Source organism: Camelus ferus, chromosome 15 (genome assembly GCF_009834535.1).
Source record: "Camelus ferus isolate YT-003-E chromosome 15, BCGSAC_Cfer_1.0, whole genome shotgun sequence".
In the NCBI taxonomy this organism is placed as follows: Eukaryota; Metazoa; Chordata; class Mammalia; order Artiodactyla; family Camelidae; genus Camelus; species Camelus ferus.
This window is the reverse complement of record NC_045710.1, coordinates 11514397-11534222: the sequence shown is the minus strand read 5'-3', so window position 1 is coordinate 11534222 and position 19826 is coordinate 11514397. Positions and strand designations below refer to the sequence as shown.

Genomic DNA, 19826 nt, shown 5'->3' with positions numbered 1-19826 from the left:
TTCTAGACAGAACCAAAGGTGCCTGGTGTGTACAATGTTTTTGGTTATAAAGACAGCCTTCCCCCTCCGTACCCACCCCCAGGGTATGGCAGACAGTACACTTACAGATTGCATAGGGGTAACAGAAACCTTCCGTACCACCCACCTCAATATCCAGCATTAGGATGCTTTGTCTCAAATGGGACCCTGCTTCTCCAGTTCAGCGCTCCGGGGGGCCATGCACATGCCCCAGACTCCCCCGTCAGGTGCCCTGTCAGGGGGAAATAATCTTCTCTCGGAGCTTTTCTCTGAAGTGTGACCCCTTCGAGGCCGTCACTGTCTGCAGCAGAGGAGCACAGGGAGCGGAAGAACGTCCTCTGCTGGCTTACCTCCCCGACTGCTGCGCGGATTCCCGCGGCACCTGCTCTGGGACTGCCTCTTCTCGTCCTCCTTTTTCCCTCTTCCCTCGCAGGAGCGGGGTGGCCGGCCAGCCGGGAGGCAGTGCTGGCAAAGCCTGGTTCACACGACTGAAAGCCAAGGCAGCTCTCCTGTGAGGGAGGGACAGTGCCCTGGAGCAAACGGTAACTGCAGGAAAGCCAGCAGACCCAGAAGGATCTGTCCTGCACGGTGAGGCCAGCTTCCTCACCCCTGCATTCCTGTCATCAGTCCTGGGGGCCCCAGTGATAATGAATGTGACCTTGAGCATTAATTGAGCACCTTGAGTGGCAAGCACTTGCAAGATAAAGATGAAGAATCATTTAACAGCTGTGGAAGCTGCAGACAAGGGACATGGAGGACCCTGTCCGAGAACTCGCAGCTCTTAGGGGAAGAACCCGGATTCAAACTGGGGTGTCTGGCTCCAGGGCTGTTCTTTCCACAAAAATAGCTGCCTTTTCAGCTCTTACTTAACACATATTCTAAGCTCTTTCTGTGTCTCTGATAGAGACATCCAAGCCTCAGACGATAATATACAGAACTTCAGCTCATATCTTTGTGCCATTTAGTTAAACACACACACACACACACACACACACACGAAACACAGGACATCCACCTTGCGCTTTTCCGTGAACACATTCTGAACTACGCTGATAAAACAACCCATTTGTCTTTCAAATCAGAACACGCCGAGCTCGCCTCTTCACTTCAGAGATGAGGGATTTCATCTGCAGAAAACGTGAGTGTGGGATCTGACTGCACAGACGCTGCCTGTGGCTGCCAGGCCCAGCTGGTCTTTCTGGAACACCCAGTGTCACTGTTTTTACGTTCTGATGAATACACCTCTTTCTCAGCAAGGTCTGCACCCCACTCTTCTCTGTGGAAAGCAGCAGAAACAAAGGCCCAGGACAGACCTGCTCCTGGAGCAAGCAGAGGGCTCGGGGCAGGCAGCTCTGGCTGGGAACTGGACCAGGATGTCAGGATAGGACCTGCCTCGTGGGCTGGGGTCACCTCCAACACTAAAGGGAGGAGGCAGAGAGGATGCCTGGGCAGAGAGGTTACATGAAGGAAAATTCCAAATGCCCCTGTGTGTTCTGGGAGGTGCCAACCATTCCAAGATCAGGGCCTTGCCCACCTTCTGCTCACCACCTACTCTGTGGAGGCGATATGTTTTTACCCTCTCTGTCTGTCTGTCTTCCCTGGCACCTCAGCCCCCAGCTCCTGCAGGAAGCCTTACCAGACCCTCCCCAGCTCTATTTCCCTCCCTTCCCGTCCCCTGAGCTCCGAAAGCTCCGAATGACCCATAACCTCACTTAGCTCTTGGGCTGTCACTGCACTTGTCTTCTTGGACAGCTCCATCTCCCCAGATGGCCTGGCACCTGCATGGGAGCCCCACCTGCTGCTCCCCTCAGTGCTCTGTGCAGCACAGACAAGGTACAGCCGGCGAACGCTTGACGAACAACTCGGTCACCTTTGACGTAAGTCATCCGCTCGAGGGCACACTGCGAGCTCCTGCATCTTCACCCACAGAGTCACTGGGACCATTTACAAGGGGATGAAAAGTAACTCCTCTTTCCTCATACTGTCCATACGCTGTTTTAAGAGGAATACAACACCAGGTCATCAGAATTTCCATGGTCATGGAACACATCCCGGCAGGAAACCGCCTGTCAGCCTTGTCCCCCACATTCAGGACTTCAGAGCTTCCTGGCGGTCTGTGCCCTCTGTGCTTGGGCCCCACCCACAACTCCACCCTCACTGTTCCCCGATACCTCTTTGGTGTTCTGACATTTTAGCCAACATAGAGGCCTGCTCTTCCCCACAGCATCCTCCCGTCCCCCAGCCCTGGACCCTGGCTCAGGTTGTCCCTCCTCTTAAGAATGTCGTCCCTGCAGCTGCAAACCCTACCTATAGTTCAAGGTATCGTGAAATCTTCAGTGTGGATATTTGTAGAGAAATTCACTATGTTAGACCATCTGCACAGGCCTTGGGACAGATGTTCCTTTCTCTATTATCCTGTAGCATCTACAAGGATCTTTCTATTAGGCTGCAAGGTCTTTAAAGAGTGAGGGCATTTGACTCAAACTCTGCATCCTCCATAGTGCTTGGCTACAGACTTTTTATAGACACCACTCAGTCCTGTTTGTTGAAGGTGGATGGCTGCGAGAGGCCACTGTGGATGGTTGTCTGCATAAGGATTCCCCTAAGATAGCTCAGGAGGCCCTTGGACATTTCATAGACGGATTTAGGCCTATTCTGCAGCTGACCTCCCCCGTCTCTCCCCAGTGGTGACAGGACCACATTGCATCTGTGAGGGGAGAAGCTATCTCAGAGTTCGGCACAGGACATGATGCACAGCAACTCAGCACAGTCACAAGGAGGGGACCCTAAGCTCCATAACAATGCTAAGGGAGAAACAGATGAGGGTCCGAGAACCAGTGCAGGTGGAGACACCAGAGTGCATAATCAGTGAGACAGAGCGCTTTCTGCCAGCAGGTGCTGAATAGTTCACGGGAGGGAAGGAACTGGTTTCCACCAAGATGGGTCAATGATCCCAGATCCAAGTCCCTATTACCCTTTCAAAGGGTCAGAAAAATCCAATACTGTAAAACAGCTTGAGAGATCCAGACACGATTTTGTATCTTCAAGTGCCAACCCTATAATAGAAATGGGCTGTTTCTTCCTTTTCGACTTTTCAATTAGAAATGGACTGTCCTTCAACACTTAACTGAAGAGAGTAGGTCCTTCTGGCTTTTAAGCTTTTATAATTCTGTGGGAGTTGAGACACATTCTTTTGGATGTTAATTAGAGCAATTAGGAAATAGTTCCTAGGATAGCCCTACCCCTCTCCAGAGCTTGTTTCCTCTTTTGTAAAATGGGGGCAGGGTAGACTGAGAGTCTCCTAAAGGGCTCTTTCCAACCCTATCCTGGGGGCAGAGAAGTTGAGGTGTCACCTAAGAGCATTCCTTTGAAAGGCATGGCTGCCATGACCATCGGTGTCTCTCTAACTGACACCTGCCCTATCACGGGAAGGCCAAATCCCAAGGTGTGGAAGCCACTCAAAATGATTTCACACCCTTTGAGACAGGAGAAGGTTATCATTGCCACCCCTCTGGGACGAATGCTGTCTCTAAATGCTCTAAGACATGCCTGCCGTAGCTGGCTATTCCCTGAGACAATCTCGCTGTAATAAAATGTCTTTGGAGCCTCACATGGGACCTTGTTTTCCCAGAACTGTAACTTTATATTGTCATCTCTTTTTTTTGAGATTTCAGACCCCAGCTCTTGGTTTTTCACATTCATTCAAGTTGAAGTGCAGCCTGGATCATGTTGGCAAACATTCCAAATGGAAATGAATTCCCAGGTTCTCACTAAAAATTGCAACGTCCTCACCCGCCCAATCTGGACAACATTTTGTGTCTTATGTAATGTCTATTTCCCAAAGGAATTGAAACGCTTCTGTACATAACTCTGCCCAACAAATTTTCAATAAGGCCTCCTCCTCATGACCGCTTATGAACAAGCAGAATCTGAATCCCTGAAAACCAATCACCCCCAAATCTTTTCTTGAGCCAAGAGTATAATTTTCAAAATTGATTTGAATCAGATGTTGAGAAGCAATAATGGGCATCTCTGTCACATTTGCTTTTGATAAAATATCTGTCTGGGGAGCCAGCTCTGGATGCCACAGCCCAAGAGACTGGGCTATTTGGCATCTGGGAGCCTTCCCAGGCCCGGGTACCTAAGATCAAGCCACTGAACAGTCTTACCCGAGCAAGAATATTCACTGTTTACAAAGCGCTTTGGTTGGCTCTCACGTGATTAAACGGGCCTCAGAGTATTCTCCCCATTTGACAGATGAGGAATCTGAGGGCCAGAGTGGTTTGCTGATTTATTTAACAACCTTGAAGCATAAGACTTTCTTAAGTTCACATGACTAATGTATGGTCCACATCCAGCCTTCTGGTGAAACCACACTGCCAGACACCGAGAGCAGCATTCTGGGAAAACACTGACAGCAGTGTAGGCTTTGGGGGCTGGAGAAGGGCTCTAACTAGTGACCAAGTGAGAAAAGCTCACAGAATTGTGTTGTGAAACCATGATGTCCTTGTTAAGGGACGTGGGGGAGGGGAAACCAAAGTCACAGGAAGTCAGAGGAGAAAGAGCCTCTTCTGGCTTTGAGAACAGGGAGATCAAAGAGGTTCTTCTTCTACAGAGAAGCTTCTGAGCTATTCCCGGTAGGATGGCTGGGATCGAACAAGAGAGCTTCTGGTGCAGCTGCTTCACTACAAAGCAGACAAGAGAAACTTCCAGGCACTTGCTCTGGAATGTGACTCAGAGGGCACAGGAAGCAGAGCAAGGAGGGGAGGGTGCTGCTTGCAAGGTGGCCCTGGTGTTTGACCCTGCTGGCGTCAGTCCTGGTCAAGTCTCCTGACTTTCCCATCCCTACAGCTTGAAGTGAGGGAACGCTACCTCCAAGGTCTGGTTCCTCGGCGACAGTGAACATCAAATGAGCTAATGGTCAGATGGAAGCACTTTAGAATGATCACGGAGGAAGGGAAGAAAGGGAAGGAGGAGTTCTATGGGAGGAGCCCTAGCAGGTACGAGCTTTTATCTTCAACGGTGGTTTTCCAAATGATCTCAGCAGGTCTGCCAAGAGGTTTTGGTTTGTTTGTTTTGTTTTGTTTCATTGTACTTTTGTTTCAACCTAATTTACTCAATCTGGTGGGCCTCCTGCCAACACCATGCAAAGGGGCTTTTAAACATAATAGTTGTTCTTTATTCCAGCTTTTGTGATTCTAGTTAGTGAGATTTTTGAGTTTCCAGACAGACTGATAGCTCCTCATGTCCAAATCACCCTTCCTTGGCTTCCTTTGAAGCTCAGCTTCTAAGTCACCTTCCTCACCAGCCCTCCCTGGGCTTCCAGGTCCTTCCTCATGTTTCATGGTCCTGATCACAATTGTCCCTGTATTATTGATGTGTTTTTTCATATTATAAAATATGTACACCATATACTTGACTTATAGGCTTCTGGATGGCACTGGACCACAGCTATCTGAAGGCAGGATCTGTGATGTTCTCTGCAGACCCAAGGCCTACCCAGCACCTGGCACATAAGTGCTTAGAAGAGTGAATGGCAAACAGAGATGCACTACATCCCATTGAGACCCTCCCATCTTCATATCCATGGGGCTCTGGACAAAACACAGCTTCATTAATGGGCCCTGAATGAATCAGAAAAACACCCCCTACAGACTGAAAACAAATTTCACAAAGTGCAGACTAGACACTTTTGTTCTTATTTTCTGCCAGTAAAGTTTATTTGAAAGTAGAAGGGAAATTTTCTCCATTTGTCTCGCTGTCAGTGGAGACCCAGTAACACTGCTGCCACGGAAATTAGAATGGTAGGCCTGCCAATGATTACAATTTTCTTTAGTGATTCTGAACATTTTGGGGGTTTGCAAAGAACCTTTTATAAATCTGAGGAGAGTTATCCCAAGAGAGCATAGACATGAAATTTTACAAAGAATTTCATTGTGTGCAGAACTCCTGAAGCTCCCAGGATACTCCTAGGTTAATTCCCAGGTTAAGGTCTAGGCCAGTGTTTCTCAGAATGGGTTTTCTCTGCTAGGACTATCTGTGAGGTCTTATTAAGAATTCAGACACTGGGGCTCTGCCCTAGGCTGAGTTAAATAGCAACTCTGAGGAAGGGGCCCAGAAATCTGCCAATTGAGCAGTTGGCCCAAGTGATTTTGATACACATTCAAGTTTGAGAGCCATTGATAGAGATCAATTTTTTCATTTGCACAGAAGATGAAGCTGAGATTCAGAGAGACAAAGTCACTTGTCCAAAGTCATACAGTCAACAGGGCAAAACTAGATGCACATGTTTTATTTTATATCCTATAAAACCAAGATTATGTGCCTAAAATCCTACATTTATTATATTTTTATATAGCTTTCAGGAGTTTTCAGAAGCATTTCTTTTCCTCCTAACAGTAGGTTTTTAAACAGAAGAATACAATTTGAGAGTAAAATTCTAAAACCATACAGAGAAAGAGAATTTGGTAATAATACTTTATTAACTATAAAATCTTTCTTATTCTATCAAAATGTCTTTATCATCAAATGTTTAGGTGCTCCTGATTCTATGATATCATTTATTCTTATTTTATTTTAATACATGTCTCTGAGTAGTTATATCAATGGACTTTTGGTGAATAGATTTATATTTTCTAGCTGTAGGCCTAGAAAATTTCTCATTGAATGGAACTCCACCAATGTATTTTGTTGTCACTAAACATGGTTTTGTGAAGCGAAAAGCAATATACAAAAAAATAAGATGACATTCCAGCTCTACCAGGCTCTGAGCTTACCGAGGGCAAGGCCCAGGACAGTGTCTGTCCTACCGAAAGCACCAAAGAAACAGGTCTTGAGTGAATGAACGAATAAACACAACCTTTGGTGGATAAGCTGTAAGTGCATTTTCTAATGCCCAAATTACAGGGGCTCTTCAGGAAATGAGGGACACCAAGTGGTTGGTAGGACTGAATAAAGAAGGTTTTGAATGCTTCATCCTGTCTGGTAGCACGGAACACGGAGCAGAGAGTGGCCTTTGTGCTGGAGAGGACACAGAGCTCAGGGTCTAAGAACCTATGAAAGAAATAGGGCTGGCATAGCCTCGTGGTGAGCCCTGCTTCCCTGAAAAGCATGGCAGACAACACTGTCTGATTCAGGCACTTTCTCCTTTTGAACCTCCACAGAGTCTCACTTCATCCTCTGAAGACCATTCTATGCTGCCATTGGCTTTGACACGTGAAGCAAAACCTATTTACCACCTTGGCTCTCTGAGAGTCAGTGAGGAGGCCATCAACCGTGATGGCAAAAACGCCTTGTTACAGGTTGCAAGTCATTTCCACATCCCTTCTTTCCTTTGGGATTCCACCACTGAGGTGACAGGACAGGGTTTATTATTTCCATCACGCAGATAAGGAAGCAGATTCAGAGAGGCCGAGATCTGGCAAACATAGTGCAGCAAGGACTGAATCTCAAGGCTGTCAGACTGAGAATCCTATAATCTTTTTAAACGAACCCCCTTTTCCACTCAACCTGAGCCCACATGAATGGTCCTGATGAAAACAATCCTGAAAGTCAGATTCCAAACAAATATCAAAACCCACTAAGTGCTTAGCAGGACTCTGCCAGGTTTGCTACTTGATTTCTTTGGCTTTGATGTCATAGGCACTAAATGACATGGGAGTGGTGTCAGCCGTCCAAGAAGAGGACCCGGGACAGGGACGCTTTCTCCCTCCTGCACTTGCTTGCTCTTCCCCAGGGTTGGTTTTCTTTTAAAATTACATTTAAAATTTTCTAAAAGTACAGTTCAGACTGCAAACTCTCAACCTCAGTTTGTGATCTGGACTTAGCAATCGCTCTAATGGTTGGAAACAGGAAGTTATCATGGGGGAAATGTCAGGTTCTTGGTTCTTGGTGACAGAATGCAAAATCTCTCTCCTCAGCCTCTCAGCAGCAGTGCTGTGGTCTGGATGGTGAGACATCTGCAGGGGCGCAGACACCCCGGTGTGTGCCGGATAGGGCAGAGCACCCCTGACAGAAGGCATCCTTGTATCAGATACAGAGGGTGCTGCGTGTGCACACGAGAAATTCAGAGCAGAGAAGGAATGGGTACTGTTCTAATTTGTTAGGGCTGCCATAGCAAGGGCCACAGACTGGGAGGCTTAAAAAATAAACGTGTATTTCCTCACAGGTCTGGAGGGGGGAAGTCCAAGATCAAGGTGTTGGTAAGACTCTTTCTTCTGAAAAGCACTCTTTGGTTTGTAGATGACCATCACTGCCCTGTATCTTCATGTGATCGTTCTTCCGTTCACATCTGAATCCTAACTGCCTCTTTTTATAGGACACCTGTCATATTGGACTAGTGCCTGCCCTAACAACCTCATTTTAACTTAATTAAATTACCTCTTTAAAGTCCCTCTCTACAGATACAGTCACATACTGACATACTGGAGATGAAAACATCCACCTATGAATTTTGTGGGGACACAGTTCAGCCTATCACAGGTACCAAGCTTGTGAAATGTAAAACTTATCTATTCAGAGACGTTTTATCTTCTAAAAGGCTAGGAGAAAAATCCTCCTCCTTTCATCACTGCATTAATTAACTCATTATTTTATATCCCATTTTGAAATTAACCTCTCCTTTCCACTCTTGCCCCACCAGCAAGCATTTAGGTCATTCTGCCTTGTGCTGTGGCTAACTGTGTCTTTCCGTTCAGCCTGTGAGATTCTGGAGAGCAGGCAGGACCGGAGAAGGAGACACACAGCCGGCATTTAATATACTTCACTCACCAAACACTGGTGATTGCTCTGTGGCAGGCCCTCTACTCACCACTGGGTCCTACCCTGATTGTAAGGAGGTGACTGCCGTCTATCTGACCAAGAATGAAACCTGTGAACCGGGGCCCCACAGGGTTAACGGAAGCCGGCCCCTTAACAGAAATCCTTTACTTACAGAACAGCAGATAAGGGAACAGCTTGTTAAAAACCCCTCTGCTTGTAACCTGCCTTTACTGATTAAGCTTGTTTTTGCTATTTTTTTCCCCTTCTTTAATTGCATATCCCTCAAGCTTCACGTAGCTAGGTAATACATCACAAGACTTCTTAGCCAACCTTATAGATAACGCCTCTGACGTATGGGTCACCATAGCAACGGGCACTTAAGTTGTTTTCCAGAAACTTGGAGTCAGCTCCTCTCCAGTTCAAGCTGGCTAACGCTGGTTGGGACCAATGACCCTAAAACTGGATCAGCAGTTGTCTGATAAATGACCTTCTGATGTCAGAGGGCCAAAACTGCCACCCTCAGATCATGCTAAATGCCTCCATTTTTGAACGTGCATCTCACGAAGAAGCATGTAACCCAGACGAGTCTGTGCAGAACAGTGATGCCCTCACCTTTTCCCTGCCACCGATCACCTTTCCCCACGCCCAGGATCACCTTGCTTCTTTAGCCCATAAATGTCTCAAGCCCCTTGCCTGCGGGAGGCGGGTCTGAGGCTCGTCCTCCTCACTTGGCTGCCGTGCAAATAAGCTCTTTCTCTGCTACAAACCTTGGCACCTTGGCATTTGGCTTGCTGTGTGTTGGGCAAATGAGCCTGGCTGGGTAACACCCGCATCAAACTAGCAAAAACCATGTCCAGACCCGTGTTATCCAAATCCCACTCCAGCAACTGCACGATGGAGGGGTTGGGGACGGGGCGGATGAGGAGCTGCCACGGAAATCCAGTCGAGGGGCGGGGCTGTGTGCTGCAGGGCGGGTCAGCATCCCCATCTCTCACGTCCGTCCTGCCTCCACTCTTTTTGTGACAACATGGGCAAACTGACTCATTTTTCTGAACCTCGGTTTTAGACAGCATTAAAACATAGACCTAATGGAATTCCTTTAGATTCTGGATACAAAGGCTCCTGGCCTTGCAGGAGGGCCTCGCCCATCCTCCTCCCCTCTTCACACCCTCATCAGCATTGACTCCACAGCAGTGAGGTGATGCTCCTGGAGGCTAAAATGGGTCAGGTCTGTGACAGCCGATGTGTGGACATGCCAGCAGACTACACAGATAGGAGGGCAGAGGCCACCAGTGGCTTTGCTCACTCAGCTGGATTCCAGGAGGTCTCAGTGTCCACACTGAGATAGAAGGAACTAGAAAAGTGCCTATTCACCAAGATAAAGACTGTGTCTTGCTGAATACTTGTACTTTTAAACAGCATTAAAGGACTTTTTTTCTTCTCAGCCCTTCTCTTGGGCCTTATCACATAATTCACGTCTTTCTCTGCCATTCTCCCTTCTAGCCCATCAGACCGGTGTTTCTTTTTTTCTTTTTCCCTGTGTATGTGGCATATTTCTTCTGTGACTCTCCTTTGTATTATGTCCTTGGACAACTCTGGAAGGAGAAGAAGACTTTGCTTGCTTGCTATTTGATACAAGAACAGAGGCTGAGTCTGAATAGGGCTTTAAGAGGCTGCCAAGAATCTAAACTCCACCTACAAAGTCATATATCCGCTTCCTGGAAAAGAATTCACTCTGGGCTGGAGCAGGCGGGGTAGAAGTTGGGAGTGATGTTGGTACCTGAACATGACTTGCACCATAAAATACCGAGGGGTGTTTAATGTTTATGTACCCGCTCCTCCCTCTTGAGGTCGATTTTTTTTTTCAGGGCTGAGTACTTCCAGCATGTAAATAAACTACTTCATTTCCTGCATTTCAACTATTCCTTCAAAGGCAACACCACTCTCACTCTAAGCAAATAGTGAGAAACATGGCACACAGAGCTCTCTTAAACACAGAGTGACAGCTTGCGTGACCTTTACTGATACGGAAGTGGCTTTGACAAATCTCATTTGTCTGTACTTTCCTTGGGGCTGAGAGGGAAGACAGTTCTGAGACACAGGCTAACTCCTGGGGGATAAAATGGTAGAAGATGTGACTTTGAAAACTACGGAGAGTAGTACAATAACCTAGGAAAATGCACCCCATCCCACTTTTCTGCAAAAGCAACTTATGTCAATTGAATAATAAATGCACTTCTCAGTGCTTCCATATAGAAGATCTCCATATACTAAAAATGAATTACTCAGATCTTAGAAATGTCACAGTGATCTTATAAGATGCACACATGCCACTACTCGTGTACCTTTCTACGCACACTGAAAAGAGAGAATTTTGTAGACACCGAGTGTTCAGGTGGTCAGAATTGGACTAATGATAAACAGACATCCCTGACACCCATTTGTGGTCCACGCTGGGCTAGTGAGCTTTTATTATTGCAATAAGCACCTGCGGACCCACTGCCCAAAGCCATGGCTATGTTCCCATCCCATCCCTTGCCTCTTACACACTGGATGTAACCATCATTTCAAATCCTGTGTTCATCACTGTCTTGCTTTCTTTTTTATATGATTTATATTGCATTTGTTTGTAGTCTTATAAAACATTTTTATCTTATTTGAATTTAGAGTATTCTGAGACTACTTTTTGCACTTAATATTTCAGCGTTGCTGCAGTTCAACTGTTTTGACTGCTGTGTGAGTCTATCACCGTTTATTTTCCACGCTCCCTTTGATGGGCATCTGGGTTGTTTCCCAGTTTTGCTATTGTGAACAGTGCAGCTATGAGCCTTATACATGTCCCTTCTTGTATATTTGCAGGGATTAGAATTGCTGGAGCAAAGGCTATGTGAAATGTTCAACTTCAGGAGAGAATGACAATGTTTAACATTTTACACAATCACCCCATACACATGTATGCAAGTGGATGGTTCATCTGGCTCAAACTGACATTAGCTGCACCTAAATGATAACAGCACGATTTTCTATTTGGCATTTTAGTCAGAAAAAGTTAAAAGGAAAATAACGCCTTTCTTTCACAAGCCTCATGTTATAGACACACAAACAAAATGGAATGTCTTAGATCATGCCAAATCTAGGAACAGTACAACTGATAAACTCAGACAAACTGAAACAATACCACTGCAGTGCAAATTATACCTTCCCTGGAACAGTTCTATCTATGTCCAAGGGAATATTAATACTGAAACAGTACAAAATGCTGAGTTAACAGCCCACATTTTAGACCTTGATAAAATGGTAGAAGACCATCCTGGTATACCTGGATGTGTATCAGAGCTCTGTACTTCCCTCTAAATGCAAAGCTGTGGGGATCTGTATTTTTTTCTGATTTGCAAATAATGGGACCTTTCTTGGTGAAAAAGCACCCCCCACCCCATGAACTTTTTTTTTAACTGAGAGAGGTCCAGATCCCTTTAACAAGCCAAACAATGGAGGCAATTAGCAGTTTGTCAACAGTCATCAGCAAACACTATTATCTGAGATTTTTACTGTTCTTTACCAGATGCTGTCATCCTCTGAACTCTGTTTAGTGTTTTGATTAGACAATTACTCTTCTTGTTCAGAAACTGCTTGACTTATCTCTGGAACAAAACACATTCCTTTGCATTTTTCAGAATGACCGTTTTTCTTTTTGGATGGAAAACCACCAGAGTTGAAACCAATTGGCTATTGCAAGTTATAACTATGTGAAGCTACATTTGATGAAGACAACATTTTCCAGCCTGAAGGAAAAAAAAAAGAGGTTGAAAAACAACTTACCTTCACGTAGAGTTGCTGAAATTCCTCGAGATTCAGCCTCCCACTTGGACAGTCCTTGAGAAAGCCTTTGTACCACTGCTTGAGTTCATGCTCATTAAATTCTGTGCTCTTCACCAGGTCCTCCATCACTTCAGGGGCCAGTTTGCTATTCTGTTTCCCCATTCTGCCTGAAGAAAAGCAAATTAATGCAATTAGAGCTGTGGTTGTGATCATTTCAAGCTTGATTAGAAGCCAAGCTAGAGTTCCGAGCACTCTCTTGGTTGGAAGTCCCTCCAGTGTGTCTGATCAAAGTCTCCCCAAGTCTGATTCCTTCTATTTGGTATTCTAGAAAAGTGATGAGTGAAAAAGACTCTTCTCCCAGTTCAAAAGGCTGTAGAGGTCATTCTCCCTTTATCAAGTGTCATCTTTTACATGGCATTGACTCCCAAATGGAAAGGCAACCATCCCTTTTTATGCCATTCATGTAAAGTATATGGAAACTGTTTATATCCTCCTTTTATGAACTACAACTTATTAGCGCTTACTGTGCAAGTGCCTAATTCTACATTTAGTTTGCAGGAATATTAAGTGTGATTATTGGCAAGAACAGTAGAAGGGCTTTAGGGTTAAATGATCAAAAAGTGGCTTCGAAAATCTGATCAGCAGTGCGTAGGGAATCTCGGTTGTTCTAGTTCTAAAGTTTCTGCTCTTTTTTTTTTTTTCTTTTTCAAAAGGAAACAGCTCATTTTTAACAGTCACATTAATTCTCTATTTCTCTTCTCATCTTCGGAGACTTCCTATGACATTGCCTTGAGTGTTGACAAACTCTGGGTGGCTTTTTTGAAAGACTGGTTAGTGATATAATTCAGTTGACATAATTCCATTTTTTTATTATCCCTGCTCCTAAGTAAAAATAATAGTGCATAAAATAATGTTTCCTGTATAGATTATGTGTCAGCTTGTGTGGCCAGCATCACAGCTGAGTGTAGGTGGACCCAGCGTAGGTTTAGTTATCCCTGCTTTTCACTCCTGATTTGGCCATTTACTATATATGTTACTTAGGGTAATATTAATTAACTGCTTTATCTTTAATTTCTTGCTCAATAAAGCTCACATAATAATAAAACTCTTTCAGATTTATTGTGATGACTAGTTAAGAAGTAAGTAGGTAAACAAAGACCAAAAAATACTCCAAAATTAAAATCATTGTGTCAGTGCAGGAAAATCAAGGATGATTTTTAAAAATGTCCCTTGAATGTTATTGTTTTGTAACAAAAAAGAAATGAAAAAGAAAAGAAAAACTAACCACAGAGTGATTTAAAAAAGTCAAGTTAGACTTGAAAATCTGGGGGATCAACAGAATAAGAAGAAACGTCCCAAGATCTTCATAGTCCTGTTAGAGAAGACTAAGTTACGTTTTGCAGAATTTACCCAAGTGGATATAATCCTTCAATGTGCTTGAAACAAATTCTCTACCAGGCTCTTGGCAGGTGTATACTTGAAAAAGCCCGGAGGGGTAATCTTACCACATACCTTGTTGTCATAATACTTTTTTATCTTCTTCTAAAACAGATTCCACACCCACTGTCAGTAACCTGCCCTAACACTGAACAATTCTTTCCCTGTAATGAAACCAAACCACTCAAACTGCTTCCAGGGAAAGCTTCTTCCTTGGAAACACAGAACACAATGAGAAGATGCTGTTAAGAAGGCCATTTGTCTCCAAACTCTTCTGTCTGTGGAAAGGACCCGAAGATCAACAACTGTGCCCCTTCCCATGAAGCTTCTCTACTTATTTTTTGCCTTAATTTCAAGTTCCAAGTCTCTTATTAGCAACTGTCTCTTAATTATAAGTTACTGTGGGATTCCACAGTTGGATGTGGAAATCAAGTGGGTACTCAGGTGTCAGGTTTAATTAATCTGGGCAGGAAAACTATAATTCATGGTTATCCTGATATTCAAAAGATGTGTTACCAAACCTTTCAGTACTTCTCCTTATTCTTTTCAGTAGAGAATTATAAATTTTCATTATTGAGCTAGAACCTCACTTAACAATAATATCTACTGAACCCTGAGAGTGGCTGTGGGGTGGCACTATGCTGAACACATCACAAACTCGATCTCTAACCCTGTGACAAACTCAGCACAATGATTAGGGCAGCTGTCCTGTGCAGGATCATACAGCTAACAAGTGGCAGAGCTAGACTTTGAATCTGGATCTGCAAGGTGCTGGTGCAAAATTACAGACAGACAGGTGACTGGAAGGCACTTCAGGAGAAGGAACAGGAGGAGCAAAACCTGGAAGGCTTGAGAGGCTAAAAGGGATGACAGAGGGATCACTTTGTCAGGCTGTTGTTTGGAAAAGACTGTTAGATTTACCAAAACCACAAGCTCAGAAGTGAGTTTGTATGAGTGATGGGAAAATGGATTAAGGGTTATTAAAAACCACTTCCTCCAAGTGCCTTTGAAGGTCAACAATCTGTCAGCTTCTCTTTTAAGCAAGGAAGCTTGGATTCTCCTTGGGTCATTGTAATGCCTTAAACCATTCAGGTAACCAGGGAAATGACGGTCTCTTACACACAAGGGGAAACATTGTCAGGACCATGAATCACAGTTTTGGAGACGCAAATGCATAAGTTCATGCTTTTTGGCTACAGGTCATGGTCAGCACCATCACTCAGGTATGCCTGGAAATGAATGAATCATGTAGAAAATCAAGTTCTGGCCCGGCTCAGATTGGCGCTGCCACTGCCCTCATCAGGTTTTGCCTGGATTAATAACCTTCACTGGGCTCTCTGACTCTAACCCACTTCCTGCATGGTGCTTAAGTGAATTTCTGAAATTCACCATCTCACCACCTGATCCTCTCCCTAAAACCCTCAACAGCTCTCCACTGTCTACAGGATGTAGCCCCATTTCCCTAGCATGGCACCGCCCTGCCTACTCATGCCCTCATTCTCTGCCAATCTGTCTTTTCACTTCACACGCCAGCAACAATCAACTGCTACAGGTCCCAGGGCTTGCATGCTTCCACACATTCATGCTTTGCACGTGCTGTTTCTGGAATGTCATCCCCTTTGTCTGCTCAGCAGACATCTTCTCCTTCTTCAGTAGTCTCAGCTCACATGCCCTCTGCTCTGTGAAATCGTTGCAGACTTTCCAAGGCTGACGTCCTAGGCATCTATCTCCCTTCCCTTATAAAGGCTTCTATGATCATTATGTGTTCTTCTCTGGAACTGTTAGTTGCTTGAGATGACTGCTTCTATTTTTTTTTTTTTTTTTTTTTGTATCCTGGTACCTCATACTGGATGCGCAACAAATATTGCTTGAGGGAATGAATGAATGAGGGGAACTGAGCCACTATGCAGTTAGGTACTCACTGGTTTTCATCAAGTTATGGGATGTGGTGTGTTTCTTTCCGGGAAAATCACTCTTTAAATAATCCATATATGGAGAGAGTCAGTGCAGTCGTAAGTATGAAGTGCAGACAGCAGACGGGAGGAATGGTTCATGTAACTGTATGGAAAACAGCCTGCCCTCCTAGAGATTGTCTCCTTGTCTGTCTTCATCACTAAATTCTGAACAGCTAGAAGGCTAGGCCCGTGTCTTTGTCTCAGCATCCTCAGGACTTGGCACAGAGGTGGCACTTAGTTATGTTTGATAAGTGAACTGGTGCCCTCCCCACCTCCGTTCCTTCTGTTTGGGGGTTGGGGTGAAACGGGCCACGTAGTACCTTCATTATAAGACTGGGATGAAAGAAAGGACACAAATTTAACATGTTTCCTGAAAGATTCCATGACATAATTGAGGAGGGGGGAGATTTATTCCTGCTCTGTTTCTAGTTAAATCTGTAATCTCAGGCAAGATCCTTTCCTTCCCTGTTGCTCAGTCTCCCCAGTTGAAAAGTGAGTGAGCTGGAGCAGATGATCTTTAAGGTCCTTCCAACCCCACCAGTCAGTGATTTGCAACCAAGTTTTGTAAATATGAAAACATGCGTCACAGACTTCAAACTGGTTTGTCTCAAAGCAGCTGGTGCGTGCTGGCTCTGTGGATTCTTTACCCAGAAACTGGTTGGTACTTAAGCATTTGTTACCTAAGAAGGGAGGGGACAGGTATTGGAGTGTATTATTTTTAAGCTAGGGTTCCAGGCTATAAGATAAAAACCAGCCCAGCCTCAAATCACATAACTTCTCACGGTTTGAGAGAGAGACTGAGTGTGCGGCACAAAACGGGACTGGGGGAAGGGTTCTGATGAGCAAGGCTGAACGCCACCGGGAACAGGCCTTGGGACAAGGCACCAAACTGCAAACGATCACCACAAGAGACCACATTTTTGCACACTATAGTTTATAAAAGGCTTTTATGCCACAATATTTACTCATATAACAATGCTGTAAGAGATAATTATCATCTCTGTTTAATTGGTGAGGGGTTTGCCGCTCAGAAAGACTGAGTAGTTTACCCAAGCTCAACCAGCTCGTAAAAAGCTTAGGACAGGGTGAACGAGTTCTCTCAAACCCCACTGGTTCCCTAATACAGGCTGCCATCTCCTGTTGCCTGGATTCTGCAACCACCTCCTAACTGGTCTTCCTGCTCTGGGTTTGGCCACACCTCATCCACTTCCTAACCTGCCTTGATAGCAGGATTTCAGAGCAGAAGAGGCAAAACATGCAAGAGTACTTTAAGGAGAGAACTGGGACACTTCCTGCAAGGGGGAAAAGGCCCACCAGAAGGGCTGAGAAACACCCATGAGCATCTTTCCTCCACAGACCCTTTTGGTCTTAAAGCGGATTCAAATAAAATGTGTGTGTGTGTGTGTGTGTGTGTGTGTGTGTGTGTGTGTGTGTGTGTGTGTGTGTGTGTGTGTGTGTGTGTGTGTGTGTGTGTTGTGTGTGTGTGTGTGTGTGTGTTGCCCTGAGCCTGTCCTTTGCCCATTCTGGTATCTAAGCCCAGTTTCTCAGGACACATCAAGGCTCGATGCACGCAGTGAGGTACACAGAACAGCACGCCCAGCTTCTCCCGGGTAACCTGGCCTTCAGCCTGGCTGAATGTAGGTGGGATTCATGTAAAGACTGGCGGGGGCAAGGGTGGTGCTGAGATGCGTGGTGCCACCACGCATGCAGATGCACAGCTGGATGAGCAAATTGGAGGAGAAACAGTCCTGGAAATAGGGCTCAGAGCAGAGGATGAAAGAGCTTTCGGGGCTCAGGCGGGAGGCCCACGGAACACATGACAGTGCCAGGTGTGGAAGGAGTCTTGAATGGGAGTTGAGCTGGTTCTTGTGTCAGGTTACCTGGGCCAGCCTGGAATAAACAGGTCTTCTCTCTGGGCCCTGGGATCCTCATCTGAACACGGAAACAACTGGAAGAGTCTGCTCCTGCTTCGACTTCTGTCTGGATCCTCCTTTTTTTTCCTTTCTACCACTTGCCCAAACCGTACTCCTCCTGCAAGGCTCGGTTCCCAGGCTGTATTCTCTGTGACACGTCTCTACACACTCTCACTACTCCCCTCTCCTCCTTGTCCTTAAAAGCATGAATTTGTACCAATAATGGCTGATGGCCTGGCTAACTGAGGCAGACAAAAACTCTCTGGGCAACTCAGTTCAGTGGACATTTATAGGCATCGTCTATGAGAAAGGCCTGTGCTGGGCACAGTGGGATATAAAGAGAAGACATGGTTCCAGTCTTGAAGGGCTCAGAACTGGATGCAGAAGACATTCACCTCTTGGAATATGGAGCCTGGTGAGATGGAGGCTCACAGCCGAGAGCTTGGGAGCACAAGGAACAGAGAGACAAACTCGCACCCCATCAGGCAACTTCACCTGTGACTGGTCCCAGGTGAAAACTCTTAAGCAGTGTGTCCCAAACTTGCCTAATTTCAAGAATCACCCTTGGTTATTTTGTTTAAAATACAGCTTGAGACCCGTCTCTTAGAAAGATGTCTGTACGTTTAACAAGCAACTCAGGTGAATATGATTCTTGGTCAATTTGGGAATCACCAATGGAAAACAGGAATAAGAATCAAAGTAACTGGTCTAAGGGGAAAACACCAAAGCAGCACAGATATAACCCAAGTAGCCTCTGATTCCTCACTCCTTCCCTCTGGCATCCTTGATATGGTTTCAAGATCCTTTACTGGGGAGTCGCATTAAGAATTAAAAAGTTACACAACTAGGGAAGACCAAAGCTGGCGAAGATTAGACTCTGGGTTCTTCTGTTTTAAGCCCCTTGGCTTTAGGTCAGAGAGTCTGAGGTCCTCCAGGATCACTCAGGGAAACTGGTGGCAGAGTGAGGGTGAGACCCCGGTCTCCAGACCTGGCTGGGCGCCCCACCCTCCCACCCCAGCAGCGTGCAGTCCCCATGCCAAACGCTCACAGCCCATAAGCCAGGAGGCATGTTTATCTACGTGCCAGGATGTTGAAACAATCCCCATCACCACCCCTCCTGGATCCTATAAACAAATGACATGAGGCTGCTAGTTTCCAGAGACTGTTAAAACCACCCTGAAAACTAAGCCTCAGAGTTTCCCAGCACATTGTGTGGGGTTTTTGTTTCTAATAAAGGCAAATATCGGGCACTCTGGCTCTTCTCATCTTCATCCTCCTGAAGCCGAGTACTCACCAGCCCCCAGTAGCAGTTCCCAGGGGCAGGGAGAGTGCTGATCACCAGCTGGCCTTTTATGCCACCTCTGGGGACCACAGCAGCTTCAGAAAAGGGGAGACGAGCTTTCTCATGGCAGTCTCGGCTGACTTTACCTCCAGCTGGGAACCTTCTGGGATTACAGAGGAGGTCCTAGCCCACAAGCACGAAACAGGCAGGGGGCACAGACTGCATCCTTGGGGATGCAAGATAAGGCAAAGAGTCCTTATTTGACTTGTCATAAATGAAGGAAAACATTTTGATGGCAGTGGCCGTGGCACTGTTAGGGCAAGCCACAAGGGTTCTGTTCCAGAAAGAATAAAAAATAAGTACACGAAGATGAACACAGAAGTGGGCCCCATCCCATCCCTGATACAATCCCTTCGTTTTCTTTTTTTTTATTATTTATTTTTTTTATTGTTACTTTTTTTTAAATTGAAGTACAGTCAGTTACAGTGTGTCAATTTCTGGTGTACAGCACAATGTCCCAGCCCTGAATATACATATATTCCTTTTCATAGTCTTTTTCATTAAAGATTATTATATGATATTGAATATAGTTGCCTGTGCTATATTATACAGAACTTTTTAAAATCTATTTTTGTATATAGT

The 19826-nt window shown here is 45.3% G+C and overlaps 1 protein-coding gene across 1 annotated transcript in view; it reads right to left on the bottom strand.

Annotated features, from left to right (window-relative positions):
- Positions 1–19826, bottom strand: part of VSNL1 (visinin like 1) — a 101029-nt gene that overhangs the window by 46769 nt on the left and 34434 nt on the right. Inside the window, exon 2 of the mRNA XM_006191380.3 lies at positions 12598–12764. Coding sequence (XP_006191442.1) covers positions 12598–12759 — 162 coding nt within the window. The 5' untranslated portion in view covers positions 12760–12764. The remainder of the gene's footprint in view (positions 1–12597; positions 12765–19826) is intronic.